Source organism: Bubalus bubalis, chromosome 11 (assembly GCF_019923935.1).
Source record: "Bubalus bubalis isolate 160015118507 breed Murrah chromosome 11, NDDB_SH_1, whole genome shotgun sequence".
Lineage (NCBI taxonomy): Eukaryota > Metazoa > Chordata > Mammalia > Artiodactyla > Bovidae > Bubalus > Bubalus bubalis.
Genome location: NC_059167.1, coordinates 58393167 through 58409034, shown reverse-complemented (window position 1 = coordinate 58409034; position 15868 = coordinate 58393167). Strand labels below are relative to the sequence as shown.

Genomic DNA, 15868 nt, shown 5'->3' with positions numbered 1-15868 from the left:
TTTCTTAACGACATGACAGTAAGACCCAAAGTGGGATTAGATACCCCACTATGCTTGGCCCTAAATCCAAATAACAACAAAATTATTCACCAGAGTACTACTAGCAACAGCTCAAAACTCAAAGGACTTGGCTATGCCTCACACGCCTCTAGAGGAGCCTGCTCTATAATCGATAAACCCCACCAACCCTTGCTAATTCAGTCTATCTACCACTGTCTCTAGCAAACCCTAAGAAAGGAATAAAAGCATAATTATCATAAATAAAAATGTTAAGTCAAGGTATAACTGCTGGGGTGGAAAGAAATGGGCTGTATTTTCTATCTCAAAAATATATTTCTCACTACATGGAAGTTTTTATGAAAACTAAAAACCAAAGGAGGATTTACTAGTAAATTAAGAATAGAATGCTTGAGTTTCCCTGTTGGTCCAGTGGTTAAGAATCCATCTGCCAATGCAGGGGACATGGGTTCGATCCCTGGTCCAGGAAGATCCCATATGCCTCAGGACAACTAAGACTGCTAGTGAGCTCACGTGCTGCAACTACGAAAGCCCATGTGCCTAGAGCCTGTACTCTGCAACAAGAGAAGACACTGCAGTGAGAAGCCCAAGCACAGCAACTAGAGAGTAGCCCCCGCTCGCCACAACGAGAGAAGGCCCACACTCGGCAACGAAGACCCAGCACAGCCAAAAATAAATATTTTTTAAAGAAAATAGAATGCTTAATTGAATAAGGCCATGGAGCACGCATACACCACCCATCACCTTCCCCAAGTACTGTAATAAACACTAAGTATATGAGAGGAGACAAATCGGAACAAAGTGAGTATACTGCAAAGTGTGCTCAAATAAGTCAAAACATGGCTTAAATAAAGGCATCTAGTTTACACTTAGAAGATTTCATAATTTATGAATACTTTGAACTAAGTCAAGCCAAACCCCCACAAGTTTTACTAATATAAGCAAATTAAATAAAACATTCACTCAACATTTAAAGTATAGGAGACAGAAATGCAAAATATCCTTTGGCACTATAGAGAAAGTACAGTAAGGGAATAATGAAAGAAACATTAAAAGTAACAAAAAGAAAAGTTTACCCCTTGTACATTTTGCATAATCATTTAACTAGCAAACATTAACAAAGAGAAGTTAAATATCCTGAAACCAGAAGAGCTACTTATGAACAGACTCATCTATGTAGCAAAATAAGATATATAAGTAGAGGTGACAAGTCTAAGGAGCCTAGTGATAGCTGGTTCTCCAGGAAAAGAATTTTAGTTCAACTTATAAAATTACCAAAAGATTAAAAACTTTAATGTATTTTTAAATGTTAATATAAAAAGGTTAGATTTTAGACATGGATACAACCTTATCTAGAGGTTAAAAACAACACCACAGTTGGCTTAAATGTAGCCACCAATTAAGAAAGCATTCAAGCTCAATAACTTTATCTTAATACCAATAACAAGCAAACCGACTCCTAGCTTTATACTGGACTAATCTATTGACCAATAGGGGCAACAGTGTTAATATGATGATGAAAGTGAAAGTCACTCAGTCGTGTCCAACTCTTTGTGACCCCATGGACTGTAGCCTGCCAGGCTCCTCTGTCCACGGAATTCTCCAAGCCAGAATACTGGAAAGGGTAGCTGGTTCCCTCCCTTCTGCAGGAGATCTTCCTAACCCAGGGATAGAACCCAGGTCTCCTGCATTGCAGGCAGATTCTTTACCAGCTGAGCCACAAAAGTCCAAGAATACTGGTGTGGTAGCCTATCCCTTCCCCAGTGGATCTTCCTGACCCAGGAATTGAACTGGGGTCTCCTGCATTACAGGTAGATTCTTTTGTTTTTAAATTAATTTTAATTGGAGGATAATTTCTTTACAATATTGTGGTTTTTGCCACACATCGACATGAATCACCCATGGGTGCACATGTGTCTCCCCATCCTGAACCCCCCTTATCTCCTGCCCCACCCCATCCCTCTGGGTTGTCCCAGAGCACCGGCTTTGAGTGCCCTGCTTCATGCATTGAACTTGCACTGATCATCTATTTTACATATGGTAATATACATATACTGGAAAAGGTCAGTTTTCATTCCAATCCCAAAGAAAGGCAATGCCAAAGAATGCTCAAACTACTGCACAATTACACTCATCTCACACACTAGTAAAGTAATGCTCAAAATTCTCCAAGCCAGGCTTTAGCAATACGTGAACCATGAACTTCCAGATGTTCAAGCTGGTTTTAGAAAAGGCAGAGGAACCAGAGATCAAATTGCCAACATCCGCTGGATCATGGAAAAAGCAAGAGAGTTCCAGAAAAACATCTATTTCTGCTTTATTGACTATGCCAAAGCCTTTGACTGTGTGGATCACAAGAAACTGTGGGAAATTCTGAAAGAGATGGGAATACCAGACCACCTGACCTGCCTCTTGAGAAACCTGCATGCAGGTCAGGAAGCAACAGTTAGAACTGGACATGAAACAACAGACTGGTTCCAAATAGGAAAAGGGGTATGTCAAGGCTGTATATTGTCACCCTGCTTATTTAACTTATATGCGGAGTACATCATGAGAAACGCTGGACTGGAAGAAGCACAAGCTGGAATCAAGATTGCCAGAAGAAATATCAATAACCTCAGATATGCAGATGATACCACCCTTATGGCAGAAAGTGAAGAGGAACTAAAGAGCCTCTTGATGAAAGTGAAAGAGGAGAGTGAAAAAGTTGGCTTAAAGCTCAACATTCAGAAAACTAAGATCATGGCACCTGGTCTCATCACTTAATGGGAAATAGATGGGGAAACAGTGGAAACAGTGTCAGACTTTATATTTTTGGGCTCCAAAATCACTGCAGATGGTGACTGCAGCCATGAAATTAAAAGATGCTTACTCCTTGGAAGGAAAGTTATGACCAACCTAGATAGCATATTCAAAAGCAGAGACATTATTTTGCCAACAAAGGTCCATCTAGTCAAGGCTATGGTTTTTCCAGTGGTCATGTATGGATGTGAGATTTGGACTGTGAAGAAAGCTGAGTGCCAAATAATTGATGCTTTTGAACTGTGGTGTTGGAGAAGACTCTTGAGAATCCCTTGGACTGCAAGGAGATCCAACCAGTCCATTCTGAAGATCAGCCCTGGGTTTTCTTTGGAAGGAATGATGCTAAAGCTGAAACTCCAGTACTTTGGCCACCTCATGTGAAGAGTTGACTCATTGGAAAAGACTCCAATGCTGGGAGGGATTGGGGGCAGGAGGAGAAGGGGACAGCAGAGGATGAGATGGCTGGATGGCATTACCAACTGGATGGATGTGAGTCTGAGTGAACTCCGGGAGTTGGTGATGGACAGGGAGGCCTGGCATGCTGCGATTCATGGAGTTGCAAAGAGTCAGACATGACTGAGTGACTGAACTGAACTGAACTGAATATACAAGTTTCAATGTTATTCTCTCAAATCATCCTACCTTCAGCCTTCTCCCACATAGTCCAAAAGTCTGTTCTTTACAATTGTGTCTCTTTGGCTGCCTTGCATATAGGATTGTCATTACCATCTTTCTAAATTCCATATATATGCATTAATATGGGCTTCCCTGATAGCTCAGTTGGTAAAGAAACCACCTGCAATGCAAGAGACCCTGGTTTGATTCCTGGGTCAGGAAGATCCACTGGATAAGGGATAGGCTACCCACTCCAGTATTCTTGGGTTTCCCTTGTGGCTAAGCCGGTAAAGAATCCGCCTGCAATGCGAGAGACCTGGGTTTGATCCCTGGGTTGGGAAGATCCCCTAGAGAAGGGAAAGGCTACCCACTCCAGTATTCTGGCCTGGAGAATTCCATGGACTATACAGTCCATGGAGTCACAAAGAGTCGGACACGACTTTCACTTCATGCATTAATACACTGTATTGGTGTTTCTCTTTCTGACTTATTTCACTCTGTATAATAGGCTCCTGTTTCACCCACCTCATTAGAAGTGGCTCAAATGTGTTCTTTTTTATACATAACATTCCATTGTGTATATGTACCACAACTTCTTTATCCATTCGTCCACCGATGGACATCTAGTTGCTTCCATGTCCTAGCTACTGTGAACAGTGTGCGGGTGGATTCTTTACCAGATGAGATACCAGGGAAGCCCTCAATAACTTTATCTTAATACCAATAATAAGCAAATCAACTCCTAGCTTTATGCTGAACTAATCTATTGACCAAGAGAGGCAACAATGTTAATATGAGTAACTAGAAATATTTCTTACATAAACTTACATCAGTAATAATATACTGTATTATTATATACTGTGTCTATATATACTGACACATATACATATATACTGACTGTATACAGTAGATAATATACTGTGTCAGTGCACTAATAATATACTGACACATGCATGCACGCTAAGTCACGTCAGTCGTGTCCAGCTCTTTGCAACTCTATGGACTATAGCCCGCCAGGCTCCTCTGTCTGTGGGATTCTCCAGGCAAGCACACTGGAGTGGGTTGCCACGCCCTCCTCCAGGGGATCTTCCTGATGCAGAGCTCAAACCGTAGTCTCCTGTGTCTCCTGCATTGCCACGTGGGCTCTTTACCATTCGTGTCACCTGGGAAGCCCAATATACTGATAATTCACAGTAAATAAACACAACTCAAGATTATTCAGTAATTATGCTATTAATCCAATGCAGGCAGGCACTCGAGGAAAGATTTTTAAAAAGTAAAAGGAACACAGCAAACAAAAAAACATCACCTCTAGCACAACTACTATTATAGGCCCTGCCTGCCCAGTGACAAATGGTAGACAGCCACGGTGTCCTGACTGTACAGAGGCACCATAATCATCTGTTCTCTAAATAAGGACTTGTATGAATGGCCACATGAGGGTTTTACTGTTTCTTACTTTCAATCAGTGAAACTGACCTCTGCATGAAGAGGCAGCAATAGCAAAATAAAACAAGACCCTTTGGAGCTTTAATTAACTAACGCCCCAGAAAACTAACTAAACCACTGAGGGATAACAAATTTTTATATGGGTTGACATTTTTGGTTGGGGTGTCCTCAGAGAATAAAAATATCTCCAAATGACTAAAGTCTAGACTTACTAGTCAAAATATTATCCTTTACTGATTCAAAAATTGATCAACAGAACAAGCTACCCTAGGAATAACAGTGCAATCCTATTCTAGAGTTCATATTGACAAAAGGTCTATGACCTCGATGTTGGATCAGGACACCCCAATGGTATAACTGCTATTAAAAATGTGTTTGTTCAATGGTTAAAGTCCTACATGATCTGATTTCAGGCCAGAGTAATCAAGGTTGTTTTCTATTATATAGTTTTTCCAGTGTGGAAAGACAAAGAGAAATAATGCCCATGTGAAAAGGCTGCCATATATATATATATATATATATATACACACACACACACACACACATACACACACACACATATATATAACCAATTAATGATTTAATTTAATATATACAAAATATTACCCAAGAACAGAGTTTATTAAGGTGACAGAATACGGTAATTGTGTAAAATTTAACCCTTTATAACCAGAGGTTCAAATCCTTTCCCTAACAAATGTTCATAATTAACTTCTTAATATTCATCATCTCCCTTCTTTTAGCCATGGCATTTCTTGCATTAATTTAGCCAAAAATCTTAGGTTATATGCAACTTCCAAAGAGACCAAATATTGTCAGACCATACAGCCTATTACAACCTATTGCTGACACAGTCCAATTATTTATTAAAGAACCACTATTCCTTAAGTTATGACCAACCTAGATAGCATATTCAAAAGCAGAGACATTACTTTGCCAACAAAGGTTCGTCTAGTCAAGGCTATGGTTTTTCCTGTGGTCGTGTATGGATGTGAGAGTTGGACTGTGAAGAAGGCTGAGTGCCAAAGAATTGATGTTTTTGAACTGTGGTGTTGGAGAAGACTCTTGAGAGTCCCTTGGACTGCAAGGAGATCCAACCAGTCCATTCTGAAGGAGATCAGCCCTGGGATTTCTTTGGAAGGAATGATGCTGAAGCTGAAACTCCAGTACTTTGGCCACCTCATGCGAAGAGTTGACTCATTGGAAAAGACTCTGATGCTGGGAGGGATTGGGGGCAGGAGGAGAAGGGGACGACAGAGGATGAGATGGCTGGATGGCATCACTGACTCGATGGACATGAGTCTCAGTGAACTCCGGGAGCTGGTGATGGACAGGGGGGCCTGGCATGCTGCGATTCATGGGGTCGCAAGGAGTTGGACACGACTGAGCGACTGATCTGATCTGATCTGATTCCTTAAGGAACCAGCTACATCTTCCATTTCTATACCAGTCCTAACTTTAACCCTGGCCCTAATTATACGAATTGCTCTACCCATACATTATCCCCTCATTAATATAAATCTAGGGGTAATATTTATACTAGCTATGCCAAGCCTAGCTCTATATTCCATCTTATGATCCAGATGGGCTTCCAACTCAAAATATACATTTATCAGAGCCTTATGTGCAGTACACAATTTCATACGAAGTAACACTAGCAATTATTCCTCTATCAATCCTTTTAATAAATGGATCTTTAACACTCTCAACCATCATCACAAGAACATTTATGAATAATCTTCCTATCATGACCCCTGGCTATAATCAATTTATTTATTTCCACCCTAGAAGAAACTAACCAAGCCCGAGCCCCCTTTGACCTAACCAAAGGAGAATCTACACTCGCAACAGGTTTCAATGTAGAATATGCAGCAGGCACATTGGATATGTTTTTCTTAGCAGAACATGCCAATGTTATTATAATAAATACTCTCACAATAATCGTCTTTCTAGGATATTCCACAACCCCCACATACCAGAACTATATACAACCAACTTTATTATAAAACACTATCAACAATTTCTTTGCTTTAAACTAAACACACTCCAGTGTTCTTGCTTGGAGAATCCCAGGGACAGGGGAGCCTGGCGGGCTGCCGTCTATGGGGTCACACAGAGTCGGACACAACAGAAGCGACTTAGCAGCAGCAGCAGCAAAGCATCCTACCCTCGATTCCCATATGATCAACTAATATATCTACTCTGAAAAAACTTCCCACCACTAACACTAGCTCCCATGCCTATGACACATCTCACGGCCTATTATAACATCAAGCATCACCCTCCACAAACGTAAGAAATGTATGATAGGGACTTCTCTGGTAGTCCACTGGTTAAGAATCTGCCTGCCAATGCAGGGGTCACAGGTTCAACATCTGGTCCAGGAACTAAGATCCTCCATGGCCTAGGGCAACCAAGCACATGCAGTGCAACCACTGAGCCCACGCACTCTGGAGCCCATGCCTCTCAACAAGAGAAGCCACCAAATGAGAAGCTCATGCACCGCAACTAGAGAAAGCCTGCCCACAGCAACAGAGACCCAGTGCAGCCAAAAATAAATTTTAAAATAAAGACAAAAAGATTCCTTAAAAAAACAAAAGTCTGATAAAAGTTACTTTGCTAGAGTAAGTAACAGAAGTTTAAACCCTCATATGTCTAGAATCATAGAAATTGAATCTGCCCTTAAGAGTCCAGAATTCTTCGTGTTACCATATTACACTATATTCTATAGTAATGTCAGCTAAATAAGCTATCAAGCCCATTCTCTGAAAATGTTAGTTTATATCCTTCCTGTACTAGTAAACACCATTATCTTTATCATCATCCTAACAACCATTATCTCAAGGACCATAATTGCAATGACCAGCCCCCACTGACTACTTATCTGCATCCAGTTCAGGCACTGGGTCTTTGTCCCAACTTGATTTGGTGAAATCCTTATCACCCTTTAACTAGCTTAAATGTCACTTCTCTGGGGACATCTTCCCCGAAATTCCCAACTAGGCTCACAGCACCCTGTGCTTATCACTATCATAACAAATATTTGTCAGCATCATTCTCCCTCCTAACTTGGCCACGCCTTGATCACAGGTGTGTCCCCAACACAGATGGGTGCACACAATTGGGTGTTGCAACAAACCAGCCTCATGTATAATGCTCTATCCCCGATCTTGGCAGGGACACTATCTAAAAGCTCCATTTCTACCTGTGTCTCCACCTCAAGGACAGGATCCTGCTTTTTTCACCCTTACACCCAGCACCTAACAGACCTGGCACTCAGTTACCCTTAGTGACCCACGTAAATCGTTCTGAGGCACTAAAAAGGAATGAAGAGAGAAGCTTCAATGTAATTTTTGCCCAGTAAGAACAGAAAAGGGAAACCATACCTTCAACAGGGCCAATTTGATTGGTCACGGCGAATCTGAGCACTTTTTCTTCATCCGAGTACAAGGCAAAGACCCGGTCAACATTCAGCTGCTGGGTGACGGGGACGGCCCAGTGTCTGGGGGCATGCCTGCACACCTGGTAAGTGATGTTCTGGTGGATGCGGTAGGACCGTGTTTGGTTGATGGCACCAGACATGAGAGAGTAGGTTCTGGAACTTGTGGAGGTCACAGCTGCAACAGACATCATTCAGTCAAACAAGAAAATTTGCAAATATTAAAAACAGAGGTTTTTTTATGTGGGTTGAGTTTCTCGGCACAGTTTTTATGTAGCTGCTGGAGTATGTCCCCCTCAGAAGTTCCTGAGTTTAAACGGGAAGCTGCGAGGCAACCCCAAGAACGGGTGTAAAAGTAAAACCAAAGTGCTGAGGGCAGGAGATATAAACCCTGCTGTCAGTATTCACAAAGCATACACTATGTTATCTGCCAGCCATGCCCAGCACTCTATATGCACTGCCTCATTTACTCCTCACAGCAGCCAGTAAGGTGGACCCTGTCACCTTGTATGGAGAGCCTTACAGAGCTTAAGGAGTAGTTAAGAAGCAGTCTAAGACACAAGGCTGGTAACACAGAGTGGTAACTGGAATTCAAGCTGACCTGACTCTACTTCCCAAGTTTTCAGCCAATCCATCCATCAGTGCACAGAAAAGAAGCTTTCCTACACCTTGCACTTAAGTCTGAAGGCTTCTGGGGAAAGGAAGTGGGGGAGGACGTCTTTTATTTCCATCTGAGTGCAGAGTAGGGAGGCCTGACAGGTTTCTGGCCATCAGTCACCCTGTGCCCAGGCCAGGTCTCTGCTGCCCATTCTCTTCCCTATGCCTCTTGCCTGATTTCATCATAGAAGAAGCAAAGGCACAATCAAAACCCTTGTGCTGCAGGACAGGAGCTGAGATAGGGGCAGGATCTTGAAAGCAGATGGTGTTTCACAGAACACATCACACTTAACACGTCACCCAAGTGAGACAGACAGAAAGCGGGTTATTATTCTAGAGATGAGCAAACAGGCTCTCTGGTGTAAGTGACCTTCTTCCCCACATTCTTTAGACACATTATGACAAAAATTCCTATCTTCTGACTCCAAATTTAACAGTAGTTTTACAACGCTGCAGCTCCAAACAAAGTTACAGAACAAGTATAAATTTCAATAATTAGTACTTTTCCATGGTCCAGAGGGGACGAGAGTTAAAAACCGTACATAATTATACCATCCCTTCCCACTCCACAGACAAGGTTGTAACTGATTATGTTATTATTATTTGCAAGTACTGGGTAGGGATGTTGATATTCTTGTGTACAACAGCCAGCACTTTTCTCAGACTAACAAAATAGCAAGAATAATCAAACCAATATTGAACTCATTTCATGGGCCATGCACTGTTCTAAGGACCTTCCATGCAGTCACTCACATCAGCTTCATAACTATCTTGTGAGATGTGTACCATCCCCATTTAACAGATGTGAGAGCTGGCGGCATGCACCTGAGTCTGCGTAGTGGTAGAGTTCCTTGTAGGGAGCCACGTGGGCGGAGAAGTTTGCCGGGAGGTAAGGCACCTGGCCTTGAATGTTGGTCTTAATGCTCAAGTAGTTCTCTGGGTCCAGCCCCTCAGCAGTTTGAGTGATTCGAACCCTCTCCTCTCCTGGGTAGAAAGTAACTTCCACGTCATGGATAAAGGTAGCACCTGGAGAGAAAAATAAAAATTCAGCACAGGAATGAAAAGAAGCGTTGCATCTTTCAGCAATAATCACCAGTGCATACTTCCACTTCCCAATTTCTGCTGCTGTTGGAGGCAGTACCTAAGGAGATCTGATAACCAGGATAAAGTACTATCAGCTGTTGATTTCATGAGTTCCCCAAACTTTCTGTTCAAGAGTGTGGTTCCATCCTATCCCATTTCACACTGCTTCTCTTTGTAGGAACTTGTTTTCTGTGAAAAATAAACCCCTATGAACATCCTGATGGAGAAGGCAATGGCAACCCACTCCAGTGTTCTTGCCTGGAGAATCCCAGGGACAGCGGAGCCTAGTGGGCTACAGTCTATGGGGTCGCACAGAGTCGGATATGACTGAAGCGACTTAGCAGCAGCAGCAGCGTGAACATCCTTGATCTTTCTCTTTCAAAGGCTGCCAGACTTAGCAAAACCAAACAAAACTCCCCAGGACACCCATTTATATTTGAATTTCAGATGAATAAAAAACAGATTTTTAGTATAAGTTATGTCCCATACAATATTTGGGGCATACTTACAGAAATTATTCAAATTAATCATTGTTTATTTGAAATTCAAATGTAACTAGGTATACTGTATTTTATTTATCTACTTTTGACTCAAGGTTTTATCAAACCTTGATTAAAAGCAAGACCCTACAAACAGCTACTGAGCTCTATAGCTGGAGGTGAGCAAAGAACTTCTCTCTCACACTTTATGTGCAATAAAGATAAATCCACTGAGGAACAAGGTGTACTGAGGTGAGAAGCCAGGATGTATTCCCTACACCCTTGCTATTAAAGGGTGGGACTCAGACCAGAATTATCATCTCCTGGAAGCTCGCTAGGAAAAGAGGATCCCAGATACCCCTGGCCCCCCCTTCCCTGCACCTTTCTCCTCCCCCCACTTAATCAGAACCTACCCTTTCCTGAGGCCCCAGGGGATGTGCATGTGGGTTAAAGTCTAAGGAGTGCTGTCTATACCATTATAGGTATGGGTCATCAAGGGACAAGGAGGAAAGGCACCACTCTCCATGAAGGGAAATCACCTCCAGGTGCCCTAGAATTTTCACGTGCATCCCTATTTGACAGATACGTGCATGACAACTCAGTTACATGGGGTGTGACACAAAGGCTTCAACAAATGGGGTAAAAGACCATGAATGATCCAAATGGAATCATCCTACTTCTCAGAACAACCTGGAAAGCATTTAGAAGGAATCACGGGGTCTTAAAAACAGTCCTGCAAGGCCAAACCATCCCCCACTACCTTGGACAGTACAAGCCCACCCATGTGGCTCTGGAGCAAGTGAATCCTCTTCCACTGAGTGGAAACCCAAGCCACCAAAGCAGTGGTGACCGCGGCCTTGCTCACCTGTGAGGCTGAAGCCGTTCTCCCAGCCTGGTTTTTCTAAAGCAAAGAGCCAGCCAAATAGACCTCCGATCGGCGTGAGTGGGAGAAGGGCCTGGGCAGCGGGCTGAGGGATGTGGCTGATGGCCGTGTAGGCTCTGCCATCGTTGCCCACCACATAAGCGTGCAGATCCACGTCGGTGAAGTGCACGGGTGTATGGCCCACGAGGAGGTGCCCACTCACCTTCCCATTGACTCGATGAGGTGCCCCTAAGAGATAGAAAACCCTGTCAACCTTGACCATCATCCAGGCGCACAGATAAAGCCACCCACCAACTCCCCAGTCTCCATCTTCAGCCCTTTTCCCAACTCCTTAACATCCCACTGGCCATCTAGGTACCAGACAGACCTGCCTTCCATCTCTCTCCTCCCCTCCTCCCTCTCTCCCATCCACTTTGACTCTAACGCACTAGCAAAATGGGAGGAAACATTTCTGGTTAATCCTCAAATTGGGAAATCAGCTCAAATGTGTTCATTTCTCAGACATTTATGGAGCACCTGCAAGTTGCTAGCACTTTGATTCAAACAGTAGTGACACAAAGTCCACAAGCAGAACTCATGGTGGCCGCTAGAAACAGCAAGTGGCAGGAAGAGACCCAGCACAGCCCCCTGCCCCAATCAAGCCATCACCCCTCACCTTCCGGTAGACACTGCTTCCCGTTCCCGTAAAACCTGGACTGGCAGTGGCAGCAGAAACCCGTGGCATAGTCAGTGCAGAAGGCGTGCCGGGAACAGCGCTCGTGGTTGTGTTCACAGGTCTCCTTGTTGGCAGCATTGTATGTGAAGACTGGAAAATAAAACAAACTTGCATGAAAAGGACTAAGTGATTCTGGTGTCGTGGCTGCCAAGCTTCATCATGGACACAGCATCTGCTCCATAAAATCCATTTAGAGTGTAATAAACAAATGCAGTTTTGATGTTTCAGAGACAGGGATGACATTCAACGCAGGGAGAATAAACTTGCTTGGTCTTCTGGCAAGAAGCACTGCTGAGTGCTCGCATCTGGTCTCCCTGCAGAGCTGGTGAGCAAGGATGAGGCTGAGACCCTCTGTGTGGGGACAGGAAAGCCAGCCAGGGAGTAGGTCTTAGGCTGAACTGTACAAAATGGCCATTTTCTGGGTCAAAAAATGGCCAAAGATCAGCAATTTTATACGGTTCAAACTACTAGCAGTGAGTTTCTGAGAGGATGACCAAAGAGAAAAACTAACAAATGCGGTCTTATGTTTAACCATTCTTCTCTTCTTTTTGGTAACCCTGAACTTGAGAGAAAATAACCTATAGCTTGTCTTACTACCCAGAAAAAAAAAATGTTTTTCTGAAAGAGAAGAAGGGTGTTAAAGAAAGAACACATACACATACACCCTCTAAAGAATGTGTATGGGGAGGCAGGTTGTGATGGAGGAGAAGGAGCAGGGAACCCAGGCGTGAAAATTTCTGGGGATTTGCAGGGTTTCTTGCGGTGGGTGTGACCCAAGCGGGATGTCTGGGCAGTAGTGGAGAGCCTGGGCACAGGCACCCCTCTCTAGGAAGCCACGTGGCCCCAGGTAAGTTCAATGCTCCAGTAGCTAACCCTTCCATCTCCTGCTTATTCTGCCCATTAGAAAAAGAAAGAGGACCATTTGTGCTGCCAAGAAAGAAAGGAACTGGAGCAGATTCCATTGTCACTACAGCGAATGGCCAAGGAGGTGGGGTGTGGCCAGGGGTGCTGACAGACAAGAGAAGGCTTTCCAGGGACACTGGGGACGATGCCAGTGCCGAGCACGGCCACCAGGAGGCAGAGCGGCCGTGCACACCTCTGCCGCGGGATCCCCTGGAGCAGGAGTTGGGTGGAGACTCCCCGAGCGGACTGAGGAAGAAAGAAGGCACAGAATCCAGGGCTAGACTCCGGAGCTGCTGTGAGGAACACGGATAACCTGCTCTTTGGAAAAACTGAGTGGCAGCTGCGTTCCAGGACTAGGTCTGAAAAGGAGGAAATGGGAAGGGGAGGAAGAAATGGGAAAACCAATACTTACCCAGTATTCCAGAAGAGAACAGAAGACAAAATTGGGGGGTGGTGGTGGGGGCGAGGAGGTGTACCACCATAGAAGTTAACAGTGGGGCCAGCATAAAGACTTGTACCAGCAAGTGAGAATATAACAAACTGAACATTGAAACAGTGCCTAATAAATGCCAAGTACTTTAAATGCTAGGAACTTTAACTTAACTTTTTCAGTGTGCACAAAAGCAGGGACTTTTTTCAAATTCCTATATGCAGATAAACAAGTTTTGGCTCAGATCAAACTGACTCTCCTAAAGTCACAGAGGTAGCCAATGTGGGATTTGAACCCAGAGACATTTGCTCCAGATTCTTAACAGCTGCACCTGACCACCCACTGGTGGGGCCCAAGGAGGTCTATCCTGAGAGCCAGGCAAAGGAGCTGGTCAGGTAACTAGCGTTAATCAACACAGGCCTCGACCAGTAGAGTTTGAGTCATACTTCATGTATCAGATGGAACGGGAGAGGACAGCAGAGATCCCCCAGAGGGCTATCTCCCTGGCAGAAAGGCACAGGTAAGAGAACTGAGTAGCAGCAGCCACTTCTGGACAGTATCTGACTGCTGTTTACAGGTTCCTGAGAAAGCAGCGAGCTGAGGGTTGGCAGGACAGATGATCTTGACTCAAGTGGAATATCTGACTGGGAACAGAAAATAAAGTTGGTGAATCAAGATTTGGTACTGGGCCTTGAGCACATGGCTGAGAAATTCCAGTTCGTTAAAAATAGAAAACTAGGCATCACTCTGAACATTTGGGAAAAAATAAGAACAGGAAAGTGACACAAAACTCAACGCAGAAAAACAAAACAGATAATAAAAAAGATTGTAAAAAGTGGCTATGAGGGAAAAACTGTGCATCGTTATTTACCATTGATTTAATAAGAAAGAGGGCAGGAAATCCCAGTTTGAGTAAAAATAAATGAATATAACTTATCAAAATCTCAGATTTCTCCAGCTCAGAAAGTCATGACGAAGTGTTAAGAAGTGGCCCCTGGAGGAACTGGCACACGTGTGAGTGTGTTCACGGCCTCAGCTGCCATCAGGACCCTCCTCTCCCGGAGCATAAGGGAACTGGGTGGCAAAGCACCCCACATCTGACACTCAACAGCAGCCTGGCTCAGATGGCTCCACGGAAACCAGAGATGCAGAGTCTGTTTCTTCCTCTCCAAAATCAAGATGAACCCCATACACACACACATACCCCTCGTCACCAGAAATCACACCATTTCTAAGCGTACTTCTGGATGCAAAGGTGAAGGTGACCTGATGCAGGACTAAAGGGTAGTCATCTTCAGGAAATTCAGGTAAAAAAATTGGTATAGATGAACCTATTTCCAGGGCAGGAATAGAGACGCAGATGAGAGAAGAGGTATGTGGACACAGGGGGAAGGGTAGGCGGGATGAATTGGGAGATTGGGATTGACATATATATATTACCATGCGTAAAACAGATAGCTAGCAGGAACCTGCTGTAAAGCACAAGGAGCTCGGCTCGGTGCTCTGTGATGACCTAGAGGGGTGGGATGCGGGTGGAGGGAGGCCCAAAGAGGGAGCAGATATATGTGCATGTGTGTGTATATATATGTATGTATATATATAATGCTTTTGAAGTGTGGTGTTGGAGAAGACTCTTGAGAGTCCCTTGGACTGCAAGGAGATCCAACCAGTCCATTCTGAAGGAGATCAGCCCTGGGATTTCTTTGGAAGGAATGATGCTAAAGCTGAAACTCCAGTACTTTGGCCACCTCATGCGAAGAGTTGATTCATTGGAAAAGACTCTGATGCTGGGAGGGATTGGGGGCAGGAGGAGAAGGGGTCAACAGAGGATGAGATGGCCAGATGGCATCACTGACTCGATGGACTTGAGTCTGAGTGAACTCCAGGAGTTGGTGATGGACAGGGAGGCCTGGTGTGCTGCGATTCATGGGGTCACAAAGAGTCAGACACGACTGAGCAACTGAACTGATATATGTATATACACACACATATAGCTGTTTCACTTCATTGTACAGCAGAAATTAATGTTGTAAAGTGTTTGTATTACAATTTTAAAAAACACTGTTCTGCCCTCAAATTAATAAATGATGGGTTTGTATTCAGTTCAGTTGCTCAGTCATGTCCAACTCTTTGCGACCCCTCTTTGAGCCTGCCAGGCTCCTCTGTCTATGAAATTCTCCAGGCAAGAATACTGGAGTGGGTTGCCATTTACTTCTCCAGGGGATCTTCCTTACCCAGGGGTTGAACCCATGTCTCCTGGATTGCAGGCAGATTCACCATCTGAGCCACTAGGGAAGTCCTACAGATGTGTAGAGTTGGGTTAATTGAACTAAACTAGTAGGCGGAGGCATGGCTATGCTATGGGTAAAAAGAGAGGCTTGGCAGTATAGCCAGC

The 15868-nt window shown here is 44.0% G+C and overlaps 1 protein-coding gene across 1 annotated transcript in view; it reads right to left on the bottom strand.

Moving 5' to 3' along the window:
* The window catches only part of NID2 (nidogen 2), a 91682-nt gene that overhangs the window by 50203 nt on the left and 25611 nt on the right, over positions 1 to 15868 (bottom strand). The window contains exons 5-8 of the mRNA XM_006046344.4: positions 12081 to 12230; positions 11408 to 11653; positions 9806 to 10006; positions 8271 to 8501 (exon numbers count right to left, since the gene is read on the bottom strand). Coding sequence (XP_006046406.4) covers positions 8271 to 8501; positions 9806 to 10006; positions 11408 to 11653; positions 12081 to 12230 — 828 coding nt within the window. The remainder of the gene's footprint in view (positions 1 to 8270; positions 8502 to 9805; positions 10007 to 11407; positions 11654 to 12080; positions 12231 to 15868) is intronic.